Source organism: Vicugna pacos, chromosome 32 (genome assembly GCF_048564905.1).
Source record: "Vicugna pacos chromosome 32, VicPac4, whole genome shotgun sequence".
Classification (NCBI taxonomy): Eukaryota; Metazoa; Chordata; class Mammalia; order Artiodactyla; family Camelidae; genus Vicugna; species Vicugna pacos.
The window spans coordinates 21,110,562-21,132,712 of record NC_133018.1 but is presented as its reverse complement, the minus strand read 5'-3'; the positions used below and the strand labels follow the sequence as shown (position 1 = coordinate 21,132,712).

Genomic DNA, 22,151 nt, shown 5'->3' with positions numbered 1-22,151 from the left:
ATGGAAGTGCACTCTTCACACGAGGTTCTAATCCTGGCACCTTGGGAACGTCACGTCCCCTCTTCGGGCCTTTTTAACCTCAATATGACATACGTTCATTTGCAGATGCTCCAGGGATATGATAAAGCAGGCAGACAGGTGACCAACAGGCCAAATTCTCACCGCCACCCATCAACTACAGATTTAACTGTCCTCCCGGGGGTCTACACAACCATCCCTGCCCCTTAGCAGTGACCCTTCTCGCTGTGGCAGCCAGGAATTGTCCTCAGTCACGTCGGGCTTGTGAGCCGGAAGAAGAGAGTGGTCTGAGAGCCGGGGCAGCCGGGGCAGGGTGAGGACACCAAGGGGAGGAAATCAAGGGCCCAGGCAGAGAGCTGGAGAGACGGGTCCAGGGCAGGGGAGCAGAAGAACCACCCCAGACAAGGGGGGAGAGACGGCCTGGAGGTCGCATGGCCATGCTCAGAGCGTGGCCTTAGAGCGCTGAGCTCAAGAAAGGAAGGGAAGCTGGTTCCTAGTGATGATGCCACAGCTCCTCCAAGCGCCACGAGAGAGCCCCCCCGAGCCCCGACCATCCACTCAAGCAAAGGGCTACAGCCAGGTCGACCAAGCTACAGGGGAAGCCACCAGGGACGGTGCCTCTGGAAAGCAGCGGTCAGCCCCGACTCTCAAGACGGTGCTCGGGGACTCCAGGCAGCCACGTCGCCTCTCTGGGACTCAGTTTCCCTTGAGTGTCATCTGGAAATTGGCCGAAGATGGTCACGGATCCTCCGGTGATGGTGGAGCGCTGACCCTGGGCTCCAGGGCCAGGTCAGGTGACCTGCACTAGAATTCAGCTCTGCCACTTACTAGACCACGACCTCGGGCGAGCCGCTTCCCCTCTCTGAGCCTCAGCGTCCTCGTCTGTAAAGCGGGACAACCACAGGGAGTGTGAGAGCGCACGCCGTGCAGGGACACAGGCTCCGGGCCAGCTGTCCGGGTGCCGATCCCACCCCTCCAACTGGCTGGTCTCGCACACGTCACTCATCTTCGCTTGGCCTCAGTCTCTTGCTCCATAAGAGGACGACGGTGCGGTGGCACTGACTGCAGGCTCGCCGTGAGGACCGAGTGAGTCAAAACACTTAAAACGCTAAGAATGGCCCCTGGCAGAGAGAAAGCGCCCGGAGGCGTCAGCCAGCATCGACACGGCTAACCGGCGGCAGGAGTGTGACGGGCTCCCTGACAGTCTCGGATGAAGACTTGGGGACGGGATGTAAAGCTCGGGAAGCATTAATAAGCAGGAGTGCGAGGCCGTGTTCTCGGCCTAGAATGAGGGCAGCTCCAGGCCCGGGGCGCTTCTCCGGGAGCGCCTGTGGGAAACTGCACCAGACAAACAGGCCCCTCAGCTCCTCTCCCTCCCAGGCTTCAGGTGTGCGTGTTTCATCACCCTGGTCCTTATAGACTGCAAAGGCACCAAAACTCCAGGCTGACACAAGAGGTGGAGCGGAGGCTTGGCAGGCAGGCCTCCCCGAAGACGCTAAAAGCCCATCGCGTAGGACGTCACCCACAGCATCCCGGAGGGCGGAAGAGGTCACCAGCCTGCCCGCCCGGGGGAGCGAGTGGGCCCCACAGCCTCTTGGCATCACAAGGACCCAAGAGGATGGCGGAAGAAGTGGGTGGACTTTGTGCGGAAACTTTCCCACCGTCCACAGCGCCACCAAGTCGTCCACACGATTCTCCAGGCGAACAGCGGCTCCTGGGGCTCCTGCGCACACACCCGCACTCCACCCAGAGGCTGCGACCTGGAAGCCCGCGTGACTGACCACAGGCACGTTTGGTTCAAAGTGCATAATGTTCATAAAGAAACTAAACTGGCTGATGTTAAAACTGCTTTTCAAACGAAATTCAGGATCTCTGGCTTCTCCTTCGTGGTAGCCGGCCAGCAGGTCCCACCTCCTGGCATTGACATCCCTGTGTCGTCCCTTCCCCAGGCTGATCTGCAAAACCAGCGGGATGTTAGGGAAACAGCCGAGCATGTCTGTGAGGCTGGTCACACACCTGCTCTGTGAGAAGCCGGTGGCCACGCTGTATGGACACTCAAGCAGTCCTAGGTGGCACGAAACCGAGGTGTCCTCCCACAGCCAGCACCAACTCACTGCCACGTGAGGGAGCCCCTAGGAAGCAGGTCCCCCAGCCCAGCGGAAGCCTCGGGATGACGGCCACCCTGGCTGACAGACTGACGGATGGAAGCAGCCTCTGGAGATCCAGAGCCAGAAACACTCAGCTGAGCCACTCCCAGAAGCCTGACCCACAGACAGCGAGACATACTGAGTGTTTATGGCTGTTGCGTCACTGTCTTGGGGTGATTTGCTGTGCAGCGATAGGAGACTAACACTCTGTCACACCATGTGGTGTGACAATCAGCCAGAGCAGGTAACAGCTGCCCCACCTGGTCCTTCACCCACATGCCAGAGGCGCCCTCACACAGCAGCCAGGAGCCCTGACTACAGCGCCTGGGCTCACAGCTGCAAGATCTCAGCCAAGACTCTGAGCTTCCATTTTCTCAGCTGGGAGATGAGATAAATGCAGCACCTCCCTGGCGGGGTTTAGTTAATCCATGTAAATAAAGCGCCTGACGGGGCCAGGCCTGCAGGAAGCACTCATTAAACACTAACTATGCCCAGTACCTCTGTCACCTGTCCAGCCACCTCATCTCTGCTTCCTCTCCACCTGGGAGGGTCTTGGCTAGTCCACACCTTCGAGTCTCAGATCAAGATTTGGCCAGCCCCCTCCAGCAGCCTTCTGATAGACCCGTGTGCGCCGAGCGTCCAGAAGGCAGCCAGCACAACTGACCCTCAGTGCCGCTGCCTCGGCATGAGCCTGCTCCCGACAAGGACACTTGAGTGGTTCAAGGACAGAGACCAAGCCTTCTACTGGTTGGCCAGCTCCATCCCGGATGCGGCACACAGCGGTGTCGCCATTTGTGGTGTAAAGGCACTCAGCATGGTCCCCCAAAAGAGCGTGTACTGTGAAGCAGGTGGCACTCTCCCAGTGAGACACTGGGACACGCAGCACTGTCCAGGGGCCTTTTGAAAGAGACCTCATGTCACATGTACTGAGCTCGGGCTGCAGGCTGCCCCCAAGGTCTGCACCCAGAGGAGCCCAAGGTCTAGGTAGGGGTGTGCGGGGAGTCCCCAGGGGAGCTCTCCAGGAAGCCGTGACAAGAACAAACCAAACTATGGCTCCGGTCGTGGGAGAAGGACTACACAGCTCCCCCGAGGCCCTGCCCCTCCTGAACAGCAGGGATGGACTCCTCCTGCCGACCCTGGTCTGCGGAGACCAGGGTCCAGGGAGACAGGATGGTGGAGAGGCGGCCAGGCTGGGGAGCGACCCCTCTCCTTCCACCCATCCACCCCCAGGGCCGGAGCAGCGCTGAGGCCCCGGGAGGTTGTGCCTGGCTCTCTCCCTCCATCCAGGCAGCAGCGCTGCCCAGCGCCGCCCACCAGCTACACACTAGCCACTGCGGGCGGCGCCGGTGATCCAAGCTCAGAGGTGTTGTCTTTGAGCAACAAGAATGCTCGCAAATAAATGAAAAGGCAAGGCCGGCTGACAGTCCAAACTACACGCACTTGGAGAGCAGAGGAAAGGAGAAAGTAGACAAAAAAGAATCATCAAAAGGAAGGCAGCATTTGAGCTGATTTTAAAGCAAAGCCCAAAACCTCCAGGGCCAGGCCCCCGGAAAGGAGAGAAGCAGGCTGGGTTAACCAGCAGGAGCGGACGAGGAGGAAAAGGAAAAACCAAGCTCTGAAATACCCCCACCCAAGAGAGGCACGCCACTCGGCTCAGCTGACGCGGGCGCGTGGGGACGCAGGCCCAGCACTACTCTGGGTTTGCAAGAGAAGCTGGCAATCTCGCTCTTCCTGTGCAGTCTCTCACCGTGTGAGCCGCTGGAACTAAGTGTGCAGGTCTAATCCAGCCCTTGAGCCGCCAGTCCTGGCCTTGAAGGACAGGGAGGAGTTGGGGAGGCAGACTGGGGGCTCCCAGGGCCTACCAGTGTTTACTCGGCCACACCACCAGCCAGGGGCAGATGAGCGCTCAGCCGGACCATCTGTCACCCTCACACCCACCCAATGACACGGTCCTATCGCTGTGCTCATTTTATAGATGAGGAAACCGAGGCCCGGGGAGATCCACTGACTTCCTCCAGATCACACAGCTAGCAAAGCAGTGGAGCCAGTTCAAAATCCCAGTGGCCAGATTACAGATGGGTCTCACCCACCTCACAGGACCACCCTGATGGGGCATCATTTTGTAAAGCAGCCAGGCTGACAAGCACCAGAAGAGCTGGCAGAGGAAAGAGAGACAGAATCAAGGCGAGGTAACACAGAAGAGAACACAGTTCCACCCCTGGCTCTTCTAGGGAACCAAGTCTGTCCCCTAATCCAACACACATTTATTTACCAACTACCGCCTGAAAGGCCAGGGAGCAGTAAGAGTAATAAGCCAGTCCTGCCTCCAAGGTGCTCGCTGTCTAGGACAGGAGAGCGGGGGAGCGAAGGGGCTGGGGGAAGCGATGACACCCACCGTGCTGGGGAGGGCTCAGAGGCTGCCAGGTGACCAGGTTTGCAAATCCGTGGTCAACAAGGAGCCACTGTGAGCCCCGCAGCCCAGGCGTGACTAAGTCAGACCTGTGCTTCAAGACTGCTCTGGCAAAAAATCACGCCGGGGGTACTGAAGAGGGGAGAGGGGGAAGGCACAGAGCAGGAAAACCAACCAGTGTTCAGGGAAGAGGAAACAAGGGCCCCAGGGGATGTGCTGGCACTGGGGTGGAAGGGAGGTGATGTAAGAAGGCAAATGTCTTCATTTCTGTGACACCACGGACAGAAACAGGAGTCCCTGCAGCCAGCAGAGGGCGAGAAGGGGAGGAAAAGACTCCAGAAAGAGTTGGAAACCCCAGAGGCTGGGAGGCTCCAGTAGGTAGTTGGGCAAGCCAGGTAGAGCTCAGGAAAGTTTCTCACCCAGAAAAGGACCTTCTCATCCCGGTCCACACCCCGCCAGGTGGCTCCTGAGGCCAGGGTGGTAGCTGGAAGGGAGTTCCTTGACTAGTGTCCTTTGGGGACTGGCAGTATAAACATGTTAATTGAAGGAGTTCCACCCCCGTCCTGAAGACTGACTCCTACCTGACCATCCTTCTCCTTGGTGCCCAGAATCCATGCTGCCCTTCCAGCAGGGTCAGCCTGGTGGGCAACAAGGGGGCAGCAGAGGTACTGTGGGCTGGCAAGTGACCCCACCAACAGAGGGAAGGGCCCAAAGTCAGAATGGCCCTGCGTCCAGAGGGAAGCCCCCCAGGCTGGAGGGCAAGATGCCATAGAGCGCCTCACCTCACAGGTAGGACCGCCTGGCAAAAGACCTCTCAGTCCACAGGGGTTCCAAGGCCAGAGGGGGGACCCTCCCGAGGAGGGGGGCCTCCCAGGGAAATGGACGCTGCAGTGAGGAGTAGGGCCCCCTGAAAGAAGAGGTGATACCCCGCACAGACAAGGGGGCAAAACCCCAGTCAGAAGATGCCCCACCCGCTGGAGAGGGGCCCCGAGGTCCAATGGTCCTAGAGAAGGGAAACTGGAAATCAAGAGACCATCACAACAACTTGGAGGGGCCCTGACACCAACGCCCGGGAAAAGGGGGCGCCCCAAAACCCTGGAGTTGCGTCCCTCTGCCAGGAGGTCCCTCGGACCCTGGGGGGGACCGGATTTATGCAAGGTCGTGGCCCCGGGAGGTGGCCGGGAGCCCCAGGGATGCGCGCCCCGCACTCACCCAGCGCCAGGCCGCAGGCGGCGCCCACGGCCGCCCGGAAGCGGTCCATCTGCGTGTTCTTCTTGCTGTCAGGCTCCCACATCACCTGGCACTCCAGGATCTCCTCCCGCCCGGACCGGGGCTCCTTGGACATGGCTGCGGCGGGGACGGCCGGCGGGGACGGCCGGCGGGGGACGGCCGGGGCGGCGCGGGGCTGGCGGCGGAGGTGCGGGCGCGGGGCGCGGCGCCGAGCGGCGTGGCTGACAGGGAGCAACTGCACGCGACGCGGCCGCGCCGCCCCCCGCCCCCGGCGCGCCCCGCCCACCCCCTCCCGCGGCCGCTCTCGGCAGGTCCCGCCCTTCCCCTCCCCAACTAGTGTAACCCTCCGCGGGCGCCGAGCCTCGCAAAGTAGTGCTGCCGCCGCGCGCGGCCGCCGCCGGGCCTCGAACCCACGCTCCCCGGAGCGCGGGGCTGCGCAGGCGCCTCGGGCCTGGGCTCCCCGACCTCACCTGGGACGCGAAAGGGTTAAAGCAGCGCCTGAAGCCGAGAGCCTGAGGCCGCAGGCGCATTCTGGCGTTCAGTCTTTTAAGGTTCGTTTTGTTCTTCCTGCCCTTAGGTACTGAGCGCCCGCAGAGTACCAGGCACTATGCAAGCTTTGCAGATACACCTGCCCTCTGTCAGCAAGACATGAGGGGTGGGGGCCGGGGGACAGATGTGGGGAGGAGGGGAGACAATCAAATAAATACATTTTATTTGTATGTGTAACACATCGCATAATACATACCATAAAAAACAGTATACCAATGAGTATCATACATAATAAATGAGAGTATACTGTTGCTTATATAATAAAAGGTATTAAAGACTATGAAAATAAATAAATCAGAAGAGTAGAAAACATGAGAGAAGTGTTCTATTTAAATGAAGTTGTCAGGGAAGATCCCCATCGTTAAAAAGGTTACTTCTGTCAATAACTTGAAGAAGTTGAGTGAGTGAAGCGAGCTATTCAGTATCTGGGAGAAAAGTTTCCAGGCAGAGGGAACAGCAGGTGCTAAGGCCCTGAGGCAGGAGAGTGTTGGACACAGTTAGTTAACTAGCAAGGAGGCCAGTGTCTTTCACCTGAGAGACCTAGAGCAGAAGGTCAATGGAGGAAGAGGTGGCAGCTCAGGTGGGTCCTGGAGACCACTGAAGACTTCGGCTTTTACCCTGGGTGAGATGAGATCATTGGGAGGTTTGGAGCAGAAGAAGGACATGCTCTGACTGTAGCTGTCATAGGAATCCCTCTGGCTGCTGGGTTCAGAATAGTCTTCCGAGAGCAGGGAGACTGGTTACGACGATGTTGCAAGAGATGATGGTGGCTGTGGAAATGGAGAGAAGAATGCGACCTGGGATAGATTTTGAGGGTTTATTTCTTGTACTCCTACTGCACGTTGGCACTGTGCTAGGTACCTTCCCATACACCTTGTCATTATTCATTTGCACAGCAACCCAATCAGCTTCCCCCAAGTCCAGTTTTTTGCAGTGTTGGAGTCTTAGGAAGCAATGCCATACCTCCACCACTTACTCGGAACCAGCAGCTTCCGTTTCTCAGTCACCAAAAAGAAACATAGACTCTGACTTAAAACACTGAGCTATTTCCCTCCCCCCACCTTCCTTTTTATTCCTCCCACCGTGGTGTGTGTGTAGTTAGATTTTCCATGTTTCAAATTTCTCATTATTATACTCTTGACAGTTAACCAATATGGTAAAGTATGCAAACACTGAGTCGTCTAGAATATGTTGAAAGCAGTTTCATGTGAAAGGCATGAGTATTTGGAAATAGCAAGGAGGTTTGTTTTTTTTTTAAGGCCCCAAACTGATGGTCTGGAAGAGGAACGGTACCCATAGGTGACACAGAAGCCAGGATTATCCAAGGGGAGTGCATATGCTTTTGATAATATGAATTTCGTATTTCTCCCCTCTTATCAAATCATGGTATTCCTTTGTACACATAGAAACAAATGCCACAATTCTAAGATGCAGCTCAGAAACCCAGAACGTCTGTCTTCAGGAGAACGCTGGAGGAGAAAATACCACTGCTGTCTGCCCACGCACTAGGAATGCCACAAAACCCCAACCTGGAGTCTCTCCTGGGAGGATGGGGCCCAACCTAAGGGACTGAATCCTGAATTAAGTTAACTTCTAGAAAGTTCCATCACAGGCTTAAAGGGATATTAAAAAGTTTTGAGCACTTTATAATGAAATAAGTGAGGAAAGAATATGCCAGACATAATTTAATAAAATTCATTTTTACTTATTGATTAATAAGATATAATGATAATACTATTGATATTAATATCTTACTAATACTCTCTAATTGATTAATACACCAAATCTGAAAGAAACTGCATTTAAAAACGCATTCGTGGGTGTTCTTCAATGTAGCTTAAGAAGTTAGAAGTATTGGCAGAAGGGGGAGGGTATGGCTCAGTGGTAGAGTACCTGCTTAGCATGTATGAGGTCCTGGGTTCAATCCCCAGCACCTCCATTAAAAATATATATAAGTAAGCAAATCTAATTACTCACCCCCGTACCAAACAAACAAACAAACAAAAACAGGTATTGGAAGACACTCCAGTTTCAGTTAAATGAATGAATGTCAGTAAATTTCACTGCTTTGGTTGTTCTATGACCAGAACATTTCAACCTAAGACAAACTGCCCCCTTAGGAGAACTGTTTAAGCCAGAGAAAGACGGGAGAAAGGCGTCGACTGATTTAAGGAAGCTTTGGTGCCCTCCGCCAGTGCATGAGTTATAAATAATGCTTCTGTTACGGTTAATTGGGAGAAGGGCACACGGATACTTCCTCTGGCAATTACAAGGGCCGAGTGTGTACGAGGCCGAGGATCTGTAAAATTTTTTCGCATTAAAAGAATGTGTGTACCCATAACCCTCGGAAATCCTCTGTGTGTCTATCCCCCAAAGGTCAATGCGCCCCAATGTGGCCCACTAGTCTAAGCCAATCACAGCGCTCGTTTTTCTCCTTGGCCAGTGATTGACCCGGGGTGGGGCCCGAGACCAAATTCTAGCCAATGAGACCAAAGCAGGCTGTAAAAGGGGGCTCTAGGGAAGTTTTCCCTGATGAGTGAGACCATTTTGCACGCATCTGTGACAGTTGTTCTGCAACCCTGAGAGACAAGACTGAAGAAAGGCCCTAAACAGAGGATGGCAGTGCAGAAGGGGCAAAACCTAGATCCACTCGCTGAGCTGCCAGAGCAAGCCAGTGACTAGCCCTGGGCTTCTGGTTGAATATAACAGTTACTGTCATCACGGCTTAAGCCACTGAGACTTGAGCTATCATAACTTGCCGAAAGTATTCTAACTGAAACATCACCAAAGGTTATTTCACATTCACTTTCCACCCCTAGGGGCCTCTGTTCACTTTGGTACTTGAGTTTGGTGATGACCTAGATCACCTGATCTGATACTATCAAGCCATCAGTGATAACTAGGGAGGGTCAGATCCCCAAGTCAGGACCCCTCCGTCACAGCTCTTGTGTCTCAGGGTTCCGTGAGGACAGGTAGATAAGAACTGAAGATTCTCCACCTAAATAAAGTGAAGAAGCATTCAGCCCAGGACTGATCTTTGGGAAAAACTTTCCAGACATGGGAGGCAAGTGCAAAGGCCCTGAGGCATGCTTGGCACAGTCAAATGGTAGTGATCATATAGGGCCTTGGGAAGCCACAGCATAAGGACTTTGGATTTTATTCAAAGTGTGATGAGAAGCCATTTGGAAAGTGCTGAGTAGGGGAGTGACGTGACCTACACTTTCACAGTGCTAGTTGAGCTGTTATGCGGTAACGGAGAGGATGGGGTTGGGTTTGAAGTGTGGGATGGAGTGCAGGCAGGGAGACCTGTTAGGAAGACACTGTAAAAGTCTACATGGGGTATCATGGTGGCTTGGATGAGTATGGAAAGGTGGAGACGATGAGAAGGCAGCTCTTTATAGATCGACTGATTGATCTAGATATCTATACATAAATATAAGCTTATATAGATACATACCTTTAAATGTCTATACGTGCATAGAGATATTTCGGAAGGGAGAGTCAAGAGGATATGCTGCTGGATTAGAGAAGCAATCCTTAGGGCCCAGACAAGATGAGGACAAGTTGTAGCAGAAAACTGGTTTTCCTCAAGTCCTAACCAAAGGAGTCATGAAGTGGGACTTGGGAAGGGAGAGCAGGGGCAAGAGATTGACACATTTCTGTTTCTAGTGGTTACTGCATATGAGGATCAACCACACTGGCCCGGAAAAAAGATGAAGGTGTGATTCCAATCAAAGAATCAGCCACATTCCCTGAGTTTCCCAGGCCAGCCAATGGGTTTTTTTGAGGATTTCTTCTTCTGCCCTCCGTGATGGGGTTGCCTCAACCCTCCCTGCCCACCCACGGGGCTGTGGAAATTGGGTGTTACCTGAATGCGAATGTCCCCTACAGCTCACTGATCTCTACTGCCATAGGCTCATGGCCAACATTCAGAGGGCACAAACCACTTGCTTGCGTTTTCTTTATGACACTCAGCCACTCAGCATCACCTGAAACTCGGTGATACACTACGTACAGGGTTTTTAAAACTGTCCTAATTCTAATCAGCCAAGCGCTACTGGCGAAACAGGTTTTTCTGGCAAGCAGAGATAACATTTAATCCAAGAAATTTAGACCAGCCATACAGCCATCTAAAGCTTGCTATGGTTTCCTCTCCAGATTTTTTTTTCCCGAGGAGGAGGAGGGGATTAGGTTTTTATTTACTTATTTATAATGGAGGTACTGGGGATTGAACCCAGGACCTCGTGCGGGCTAAGCACGTGCTCTATCACTGAGCTATACCCTCCCCTCTCCAGACTGTTTTTAACAGGGCAAGCAGTGGTGACCAGATGAGGTGACCATCTGCCCTCTGGCTTGAATTGGCTTATGTATGCAAAATTCATTCTGCAGAAGCCAGGGTTCCAGAGGAAAGGATTGCGAAAAATGCAGTCTCTAGTGAATTTAGCTAGCCCAAATGGTGAAAAAGGGGGCAGGGTGGTGTAATAAGATGCAGAGAAATCTTATTTTCACACACACGCTTTCCTTTCTTTTTTTATACCATCTCTCGTGCACATAATAAAAGGCCTCCAGAAGGCCGCGCCTTGCTTGGAAGCCTTCCTCCTTTTTCAGTAGGTGGTTACAGTTCAAAGCAGTGTCCAGATTCTTCATCCCTGTGGCTGCTTATTAAAGCGCTAACCACCATCCGAAATGAAGTCTTTGGGGTGCCTCCAGCAAACTTCAGGGCAGATCTTGGTTCTTGATCATTGGTTCCCGTAACAAACTAGCAACTCAGTAAATACTTATGGAGAGATTAAAGACACTGTGGGTTCAGAATTTGCCTGTCTGTAAGTCTGTATTAGGTATTTCTTTGGGGCATTTTGGGCAATTTAAGTCTTTCATTTTTATTAGCGTTCTTTTGTTTATTGTATGTATTTGTATTGCCGATTCTTCTGGTTTTCTTATTTTAAATTTTAGGATGCCATGAGAGAGTTTGAATTTTCTGGAGGGGGTCCTTAGAAGTAGGGGGAGCCCTCTCTGGGCAAGGCTGTCTGGTCCCGCTCCTTTTTCCTCCATTTGGCGCCACAGCGTCCCCCTGCCCTCACCCAAGTCAACGCCCCGGAAACCCTCCAGGGGTGTCCCAGGAGCCTAGCCCGCGCCGGATCATCCCCAGCCAGAAGCTGATGCCCGTGGCGGCGGCGGAGGGATCCGGGTCGCACTCACGAATCTCACTCAGCTCGCATCCTGATTGGCTGGTTAGGGAGCTGGCCTCACATCAGCCCAGGCCGTCGCACCATGGAAGGCGGGCCTGAGTGCCAACCAATTGCAAGGTGCTTCGGTGCATCGAGGCCACGCCTCCCAGCCAATCGTAAAGGAGATCCGGAAAAGGTGTGCCCAATCGGCGCTGGGCAGCGGGGTGGGGTCACCTTTCGACCGCTAAGAGCGAAGGCTGTCACCTTGACAACCCGTCTCCGGAGGGTCGATCCTGCCTCCTGCGGCAACCGCGTGTCTCCCCCAATCCGGAAATATGTACCCTTGACCTCACTGAGTCACGGCCTGAAGTTGACTCCTGGGGCGGGAGGGCAAAAGGAGGGATTTGCGTCTGAGGTGTCTGAGACATGCTTATTCTTTCATGTAGAAGTTCAGATGTGTGTCTCGGGCTCCTAGTATGTGCGAGACTCAGTGCACTTGGGGAATCGGAGGGAACCTGATTAAATCCAGTGGGAAGAAAGTGAACAAATTCATCAGATAAGTCAGGTTAGTGAGAAGTGCCGAAAGATAAACAAAGTCACTGAATGGAGAGTGGCTCTGGGTGGAGGTGAGGAAGGTGCTACTTTTGATCTGAGCGTGTAAAGGAAAAGATGGGCTGGGCCCAACTCGTAAATCTAAGTGCAACAAGTGTCGGATTACTGATCTGAGTTCTGCTGGGCTAACGTGTCGGTTCGCTGTTTCCCTGCTCATGTTTTTTGCTAGCCATCTGGATTTTCAGAGAAACATAGCTGGCCTTGAAATGTTGGTTTGCTGCCTCCCTGACTCTACTTTTGTGATAATGATGCTGCTAAAGCTGCTCCATGCCTATTGGCCGAATACCCCAAGCTCGTAATTAACCCTATAAAATCTCATACACACATCTTGGAGGTGCTCAGAGCTCTGGAGCAGAAGCCCCTCTGAGCCTGTCAGCATAATAAATCTGAATACTCCAACCCTCCGAGTGGTGCCTGTTTCTTGGCTGGCCTGTCGTTTTGGTAACAAGCATGGTCTGAGTTAACGTTCGGGCTCTTTATTTTAGGTGGGAGGAGGTAATTAGGTTTACTGATTTATTCTTGAAGGAAGCACTGGGGATTGAACCCAGGACCTCATGCAAAGCACACACTCTATCGCTTGAGCTATACCCTCCCCAACACACTTGGGTTCTTCAGAATTACTGTTATGATGATCTGTGCCAGGAGACATTTTTTCCACTATCCCTTCTACTTGGCTGTAGGGCAACAGGAGGTTTGAGACCCGCAGGCAGGATCTCGGCAAACCCAGGTGCCTACAAAGAGATGTAATGCTCTCCCTGTCCCTGACCAGCCCCATCCACCACTGCTGAAGACCATATGGGCACGAGAAACCATGAACTTCAGGCGGGAGGGTATAGCTCAGTGGTAGAGTGTGTGCTTAGCATGCACAAGGCCCTGAACTCAAACTCCAGTACCTCCATTAAGTAAATGAATAGTCTCGCTGGAGACTTTAGATCTTTTCTTTATTGCAGCATGCCCCAACTCCCCTAGGACAAAAACTTAGAAAAACGACTCTACTTTTCCTTGCAGGAATTCAATCTTTCAACATTTATAGAGTATTTCTTCTCTAAATAGTAATACATTACTCACCCAAACTTAGAGGTTAAAAAAGAGCAATTGCTTTTTTTTTTTGAGTATATGGGAAAAAGTGAAGAAATGCTGAAACTGGGTTATGAGTTAATTGTTTATTTCAAGTGTTTAAATAGAATAAGGTAATGCTTTTAATGAACGCCAAGTATTTTAATACATACAATGGTAGAATACATGTGCAGTGTGATGCTTTGTGCTATTCAGAGGTAATTTTTAGGATTTATTAAAGATTTTGATTCCTTATGTACTTATGACAGAGGGTGTGTTTAAAGTTTAAAGCTGTGTGATGAGTATGGTATCCTTGCAAGACTTAGTGAAACTGTGACTGTAGAAATAATCACTTTTAGAGATAAGCTCATAGGCTAACTTGAGACTTTTGTGAAGGTGGTTGCCAGAACCAAATTAAAATAAATAAAAAAAAAATGACTGAAAATACTAAAGTAGAAGGAGGAGGAAAATGACCCTCCAGTTATATAACTCCAGAAATAAAAAGCTAATTTAACACGAGCTCATAGCTTCTAGCTCTGGTGGGTGGGGCTACATAATGATCCATTTCCTTTTGCTATTTTCTCCAGTTCTGTTCTTTTAAACATTTTTTTAAAATATAGATATGTATAGAATATTTATGTATAGCTTATGTACGAATTCTCAGATTTCTAAAACCAGCTCTTCTTTTTTTGGGGGGGGGTTGTTGTTGCAGTATAGTCAGTTTATAATGCTGTGTCCATTTCTAGTGCACAGCACAGTGCTTCAGTCATGCATGAATGTACATATACTCATTTTCATATTCTTTTTCACTGTAAGCTGCTACAAGATATCAAATGTAGTTCCCTGTGCTGTACAGTATAAACTGGTTCATCAGATTTGTGGCGAATTTGCCTTTTGAAGAAGGTGATGCTCTGTCAAAGTGCAGCAGGTGTTCTGAGTGGATGGATATGTCCGTGGATATCAGTTTTGGTGTGTTCGTGGGAGAGGGTGAACTAAGAACATCGCTCTACTCCATTGTCTCGGCCGCTTCCCCCCCAAATCAGCTCTTCTTAATGACGGTGTTATTTTGTGACTAGTCTTATAAACAAGAGACTTGAAATCGCTGAAATAAAACACTTCCAGAAGAATTTGTGACACAGTAAAACCAATGTAAGAGAGGAGAGAATTCCTTGTCATAATGCAGGGCAAACTGTACGCAGTCAGTATTTATTCACAAGTGCATTTTTACCCATAAGTCTGACAGGACACAAAAGAGAGTGGAAATGGTCATCTTCCAACTGACCGGGGACTTTCTGACTTGTATGGAGGCCTAAGCAGATTAGATCACTTCCCCTTTTAGGTCCCATTTCTTATTCCAGTTGGTTGTCACTTAGCTGCTGATTTCACACTCTTTTATGAGAGAACTTCTTTGCAGCAATTTCTTTTGCTAATTCTGTTAATTTTCAGTTCCATGGTCTGTACTTCACATTTTTCCCAATGCATAGGTTTTATGATTTAATCAATACCCGTTTTGCAGCAGCCTTCCAATGCCAAAGTCAAGTATGGATTTAAGAGTAAGGGAAAAAAAAAACTTAATTCAGCAGTGATTAGAAGAAATTGGCATTATGTCTTTTAGCAACTGTAAGGATGAATGTCATAGCGGGCTATGGGCAAGTGATTTTTGAGTATGAAATATGATCGCTGAAACTTTTCAATTATAAGATCTAATGCAAACAGGATCAAGGTGTGCTCTAGACTTGTAAATTTACCTGTTGTGAGAAATTAATCTTTGAAAAGTGTATAGCGCCCCTCAGTCATGGCAGAATGTCCAGAGGTTCCAAAACACAAGAAAACAGAGCCCTGAATACTTAACATGCCCTTGAGGTTCTGAAGGAGACTCTGAGCTGTGGACAGAGCTACAGACGCTCAGCCTAAGGACTTGGATCTGCCAGCCTCTGCCACAGGCGGATGCACAAAATCTTACTGCATGCGTATAACTGAAGACTAACTCCACGGGGAAGGGTATAGCTCAAAGTGCTAGACTGCATGCTTAGCATGCAGGAGGTCCTGGGTTCAATCCCCAGTACCTCCTCTAAAAATAAATAATACAGCTAATTACCATCTCCCCCCACAAAAAACACTAAAATAAAAAAAATTAGAGATTAAGAATATTTCCAAATTCCTGGGGCCCAAATGAAGTTGACCTGCCTGAAAGATTCATGAGATTAAATATTATCACTCTTATTTCACCCTGGCTAATAACGCTGACCCTTTATTGTGTTAGGACCGAAATAAATGGGACAAATAAAGTGTTTATTAATCAGACTAATAATGTAAATGTACATTTTCATGCAATCACTGTAGACTGGTTTCACATTTTCTGCGTTAATGGCGAGATGGGTCAAATGAAATTAACAGCCTGGTTCCTACAGGCAAAGCTGAACATCAGATTGCGTTTTATCATACAATAATGTTATATTGTGTTATATCATATAATAATGTTACATAGTGTTATATTGGCAATAAGTGCAACAACTTGCATAAAAGTCATAGAAGAACAATGGGGACTTAAAGTAAATTCAGAAAGTGCAGCTGTTGATTGTAAGGAATTTACCAACATTCTTTTTGTCCATCAGTAAGGGCATGGTTAAATAATTGTGGTAGAATGGATACTATGAGGCAAAGAGTGGTACAGCAGGCCAAGGTGTATGTACAAAAAAAAAAAAAAGAGAGAAGAAAACAAAAATAAAAACAACAACAACAAAAACAGGGTCCAAAAAAATGTGTATAATATGCTATTATTGTGAAATAATAGTATATGCATACACACTCCTGCAGTCTCTGGCAGGAGTCACAGGAAACCAATGCAACGATAGGGGTTGCCTTGGGAGGAGAACGTGGTGGTCCGGGACAGGGCAGGAGCAAGACTCCGTGTTCACCCAGCACCCTTTGGTTCCCCTGAGCTGCGTCCCATGTGATTCCTTGCCTTTGCCAGTGGGTCTCAAAATTTTTGGCTTCAAATACTATTTACCACTACTCCCAGCTGCCACTCTTCGGCATAGAGAAGATGGTAGTTATCTGAGATTTTTTTTTTTTTGGTATACCTTTAAAATGTACAGTTTTTATTTTTAAAAAAGAATATGTAGTAACATTCCCTTTTTCATTACTAGTTATTTGTCTTCTCTTTTTCTTTCTTTTTTAACCTAGGATTTTTTAAATTGAGGTATCCTTGATTTACAATGTTGTACTTTTTGAGGTTTTTGATTGTCATAATTTCTAGTCACTGTTCAGAGCCACTGATTAATATCTTTATTGACACACGTTTGGAAAAAACCCTCAAAAGCCACAGCAGGACTGCTATAGGCCAAATGTCTGCACACCCTCAAATTCACATGTTGAAACCTAACCCCCGATATGATTGTATTTGGAGGGAGGGTCTGTGGGAGGTGAATGGGTCATGAGGGTGGGGCCCTCCTGTATGAGATTGGTGTCTTTGTAAGAAGAGCTCACTTGTCCTTCTTCTGCCAGGTGAGGGCAGCGAGAGAGAGAGAACCCCATCTCTGAAGCAGGAAGTGGGCCCTCACCAGACACTGACTACGTGCACACCTCCATCTTGGACTTCCCAGCCTCCAGAACTGTGAGAAATAAATCTATAAACCACTCAGTCAGTGGCATTTTTGTTTTAGAAGCGCAAGCCGACCAAGCAAGGACCTTTACATATTCTTTGGCTTACCCAGGACCCCAGGAGGGGATGGAAGTGCACCATCCTCCGGGTGCACAGATGCCTTCACCAACCTGGAAGCCGGCAGGTGGGGAGCTGAAAAATCCAACCCTCTAAATCACACAGTTGCTTACTGGGGCAGCCAGCCCCCAGCCTGAGACCCAGCGAGAGTCACCCCATTAGCATCAACTCTGGTAAGGTTGAAAGGAACTTTTTATGAATAACAAAAAATAACTCTTCTCACCACATCACTTAAGAAATTCCAAGGATTTTTGGTGCTCTGTGTCAGGATCCAGGGATGAAGACCAAATATGTATTTCTTTCTTTCTTTTTGTAAATTGAAGTATAGTCGGTTTACAATGTTGTGTTAGTTTCTGGTGTACAGCATAGTGATTCGGTTATACATGTATATATTCATTTTCATTATAGGTTACTACAAGCTATTGGATGTAGTTCCCTGTGCTCTGCTTGTCTTATTGTATCATAATATCACATCATCACTCCCTGACCCCCACCCCCCACTCACACACACCTGCATTTCTCTAATTCCAGCTCGATAATTGGAAATCCTCCACCCTCACCTGTATCTGATGCTCTGGACGTTGGACAATGGTTTGCAGGACAGAGGACCAATGTCAAGCCAGAACTGACTAACCTGAGGGTAAGTTTAATTGTCCTGTTATCAGGGTAGATTTATCCCAGGATAAGACCATTTCTATGAACAGACTCAAGTACAGTCTGTGTTGTGCAAATGAATTACTGTCCTGAGTTACAAGATTTCGTTTGTTTCCCAACAAATAGGCATTGAGCCCCTGTGTCTGGCGTAAAGATCACTTATGCTTACCTTTCTTTGCCCGTCCCCAGGGACCATATAAGATAGCAGAGCCAAGCATTACCACTAGAATACTTCAATGTAATAAGCAGCCGAGTGTGTGAGTGAAAAATATTGCCCACTGTATCAGTAAATAAAGGATGTTGCAGCCATCAAGCCACCACACTGCAATGTTTCCATTTCCCCCAAACAGTGAGCCCTGAGGGAACTCAGGATAGAAACCAGATGCCCCGCCATCTAGCAGTCAGCCTCTGCAGCCTCCCCCAGCGGTGCCGCCTGAGGGGACTCAGGATGGGAAGGCACAGGACACTGGCCCTGGAGAGCCAAGGTACAGATCACAGGAGTGATTTCAATGAGCCCAGACCTCTGCGTCTTCCCGTAGGTAGAAAATCATTAAACTCCTTAACTTGCAAATATCTGGTTTTCTTTAATTAATAGTAATCTTTTGACGTTCCGACTACCTGGTCTTTGTTGCAAAAACTCTTATACATCCTGGCTTCTCCTCTGCCTCTTTGGAACAGTAACTCAGAGGAATCTGAGAGGCCGCACCTCCCAGGCTTGAAGTCCCCAGAAAAGTCCGCCGAATCCACTGAGTAAAACGTAATTATCAACTTTTAGGCTGTGCTTTTTTTTTTTTTTAATCAGTGGACAAGTGATTGAAGTTCGTTCTGTTCCAGCACGATTTATATAATGCAGTCAGGTCTGGTGAAAATGTAACAGGAGCCACAAATGCAAGCCACATGTGTAATTTAAAATTTTCTAGTGGCCACGTTTTAAACAACCGAAAAGAAACAGATGAAATTAAATGTGATGAATTGTATTTAGTTCAGTTCAGGCAGACCTCATTTTAACGCTGTGTTAGTTTTCGTTGCGTGGATAGTAACAGGCTAGTCTAGATACGCTGAGATCACATTTGGAGCTAATCCTAGCATTGTCCACATTGAAGCTACCAATGTGCAATTAATAAAAAAAAAAACTTCAAATCACTTATTTTGTTAATTTTGTTCTGTTAATGTTGATAATTATGAAAATGCATTCTGGGATTTGGGGGTAATCACATAAAGAGATGACTTCATGATTGCATTTTAATCAGGCAATCTCCTGTCAATGCAGTTTGCTTTTCTTTGGGTTTTAGAGCAGGTATTTGAACACAGGCATGTGAGTTGGGAGTGGTTATTTTGCTACTGTAAAGATCAAATGCAGCGGGGGGGGGGGTCTAGCTCAGTGGTAGAGCGCGTGTTTAGCATGCACAAGGTCCTGGGTTCAATCCCCAGGACGTCCGTTAAAAAATAAATAAACCTAATTACCAGTACCCCCACCAAAAAAAAAAAAAAATCAAGTGCTGGTTAATGTATGTAATTAAGAAGATTTAGACAAACTGTTGAAATTCTGTTTACACTTGTCAGAAATAAGCATTTCTTGGTTTAATTAAAGATGGCCAGATTTCAGTTAAGACAATACCTATTGGTAAATGAATATATGTTGGGGGAGGTGGGGAAACTGATACAACCACTTTGCAAAATAGTTTCTCAAAAAAGTGAACATAAACCTGTTACATGATCCAGGCCATTTCACCCCAAAGTATTTACCCAAGAGAAGTGAAAGAATATGTCCATACAAAGATCTGTATGTACATAAGATGTTCACAGTAGCTTTATCTGTAATTGCCCCAGACTGGAAACAACCCAAACCCAGCAGCAGGTGAATGGAGAAACGAGTTGAGGTATAGCCACACTGTGGAATACTACTCAGCAAGGAAAAGGGGTGACCTACTGACACAAGCTGGATGGATTTCAGAATAACTCTGCAGAGTCAAAACACCCAGTGTAGGCGCTAATGCACAGGGAGAGATAACAGACATAGGGGTCAAGGGGTGGGACTGCAAAAAAGGACGTGAGGGACTTCTGGACACGGATGAATGTGCTCACTGCCTTGACTGTGGCCGTGTTTTCACAGGTATGGACCTGTATCCAAAAGGATCAAGCTGTACACACAAAACACGTGTGCCTCTTTATGTGTCAATTATGCTTCCAATACAGCTGTTTAAAAATAAAACAAATAAAACGGTACAGGGAGCCTGGGTGGAGGCAGGTGCAGAGGGAACACCTAACTGAGCTGGGCTTTAGGTAAAGCACAGAGCGGCTGCGGCTTTTGGCAGCAGGGATGGGAAAAGGCGAGGGGTGAAGGTAGGCGGCTGGGCAGGGGCAGGGCTCAGGCGCTCTGGGGCGCCGCAGCTCCCCCATGCTTCGTCCACCCCCCTCCCCCGCGGCTGGACAGCATCACCCGGTGACAGCGCCCTCCTGCCTCCCTTAACGCTCCTCCTGGCCCCCGCGACCTGCTCCCGTCCTCCTCCGCAGCCTACTGTGCTTCATTCGGAGATTCTTTAATGTGCTCTTGCGCCGTCAGTCACATGTATTTAACTCACTCCAGTTCGCAGTGTTGGCCTTTTCACTCGGGTTCCCGCTTTCTCACCCGGCACACGGATGTGGGGCTCATCGCTGCACCGACCTCCACGCTGGGCGGTCCCTGCCCTTGACCTCCCAGTGCTGGCCCAGCCAAACTGTTCCCTACGGACCCTGTGAGACTTTCTTTGCAATATAAATATTCACAGGAGCAACACTCCCGGCGCATAAGCATGTTTAATGTCACCATTCTCCCGTTACATTTGTTCCCGAATGTTCGCTAACAATTTTTAGCGCCCATGAAGGCATCTCGGTTCAGGGTTGGGTGGGAGGGCTTAGATCAGTTGCTATACCCTGCTAGGATTGCCTGAATCAGCAAATAAAAATACAGGATGCCCAGGTGAATCTGAATTTCAGATAAGCAACAATTCTCTCTCTCTTTTTTGGTATAAGTGTGTTCCAAATATTGCACAGGACACACTTATACTAAAAAAAGTATATGTTTATCTGAAACTCAAATTTAAGTGGACGGCCTATATTTTATCTGGCAATCCTACCTCCGACTGAATGATTAAATTCAAGATTGTATGACTTTCCTCAGACTGGGAATAGAATCATGGAATCACCATTACGTGTCAAAACTAGGAAAACTCCACAAAGGCTTGGATGGTTGGAAGTAATGAAAATATATTTAGGAAGTCTGCACAACAGAACTACAATAAACATTTATTAAGCTGTAATTTTCACAATATTTTCACTCTGTTCTGAAATCTGTCTACAAATATCTCTACATAACACCAAAGCCAGTGATTTAATAAATAAGAGGAATGTGTGTATCGCTTTGCAAAAAAAAAAAAAGCTTTATACATTTATGTCTATACACGATATTTGTAGAATCAGTTTCCCAAGGCTCGGGAGACGAAAGTGTGCGCCCAACCGCACACACATACACACACACCACCGTATTAAAATCAAAGAGGTTTATAATAAGTATCAAATTAAATGCTATGTCCAAGTTATAACCAGATACACAAAATATGAATTTTGAATCATGAACACACACTTGAAAATGCGTACCATACCTCACAAATGTGATTTCCAGTTAAGAAGTCTGAAATAATTGCTTTGCTGGATTTTAAGGGAGCACTAATCACCATCACGAGAAATCCATTTAATTATACAGTATTTGGAGATTTTTAACACACATGCGGATATTAAATTGACAGTACAATAAAAACTTTCAATCTGCAAAAAAGACGTTGGGACCCATGGTTGATAACACCACTAGCCGCCACAGGTTTTCAGCAGACAATGCAAACGACAATCAGCTTTTTATGCCACCACAAGGGGAAAACTGGTCCTATCAAAGAATCGTTGAAGAGCAGGGCACAGAATTCAGTACGCTGGACAGTTTGTCTCTCCCCGATGGCCTATATCAGGTTGATGGTTGTCCAATATGAATTTTAAGGGTGCTATGTTAGATCCTGCAAAACGTGTATACTTTTATTATTCACAAGTGAGGACGAAAGGTTCAGCTCCTCAAATGGCCATAAAAAATTTTTTTTTGCAGAATGGTGATATATCACTAAGGAAAAAAGAAATTGGGGGAGGGCGTTGACAGCTTAGGGCCCTAGGAGTTCCTTTTAAAGTGAGTTAGCTTTCCACTAAAAAGTAAAGTTAAAAAAAGAAATAAAGTAAAAGTAAAAATAAAAATGAAAAAATTAAGTGAGTTAGCTGGATGAGGAGAACTGGCTTTTGGGGAAAGTCAGCCAATTCAAAACCCGTGAGGGAAAAGTGACCAGGTGTCAGTCTGTAAGGCAGATGTCATTCCTCAAAAACATCTTAAGTAGCGGGAAGCACAGAGATGAAGCCACGTAGGATCCCCACTGGTGACAAGATGCATTCAGCACGTTTCGGACGGTGCACTGGACCTCTGACATGTCATTCCTGACCTCTCCAGAAGCCTGCTGAGCCACAGGGCTAGACTAACGACAGAAGAGGTTCACAGCTCCCCTGCAAGCCAGCCC

The 22,151-nt window shown here is 48.4% G+C and overlaps 1 protein-coding gene and 1 long non-coding RNA gene across 3 annotated transcripts in view; one reads left to right on the top strand and one right to left on the bottom strand.

The window, feature by feature from the left end:
- AACS (acetoacetyl-CoA synthetase) overlaps positions 1 to 6,083 on the bottom strand; it is a 42,057-nt gene extending 35,974 nt beyond the window's left edge. Inside the window, exon 1 of one of the 2 annotated variants that reach the window (XM_072952841.1) lies at positions 5,788 to 6,083. In XM_072952841.1, coding sequence (XP_072808942.1) covers positions 5,788 to 5,920 — 133 coding nt within the window. In that variant the 5' untranslated portion in view covers positions 5,921 to 6,083. The remainder of the gene's footprint in view (positions 1 to 5,787) is intronic. The other variant, XM_072952842.1, reaches the window with a different exon arrangement.
- A 5,731-nt stretch (positions 6,084 to 11,814) lies between these two features.
- LOC107034081 (uncharacterized) lies at positions 11,815 to 18,136 on the top strand. The gene is made up of 5 exons (XR_012066281.1): positions 11,815 to 12,087; positions 16,698 to 16,806; positions 16,907 to 17,084; positions 17,443 to 17,551; positions 17,916 to 18,136. It is a non-coding gene; the product is annotated as an uncharacterized lncRNA (long non-coding RNA).
- Positions 18,137 to 22,151: the final 4,015 nt, after the last annotated feature.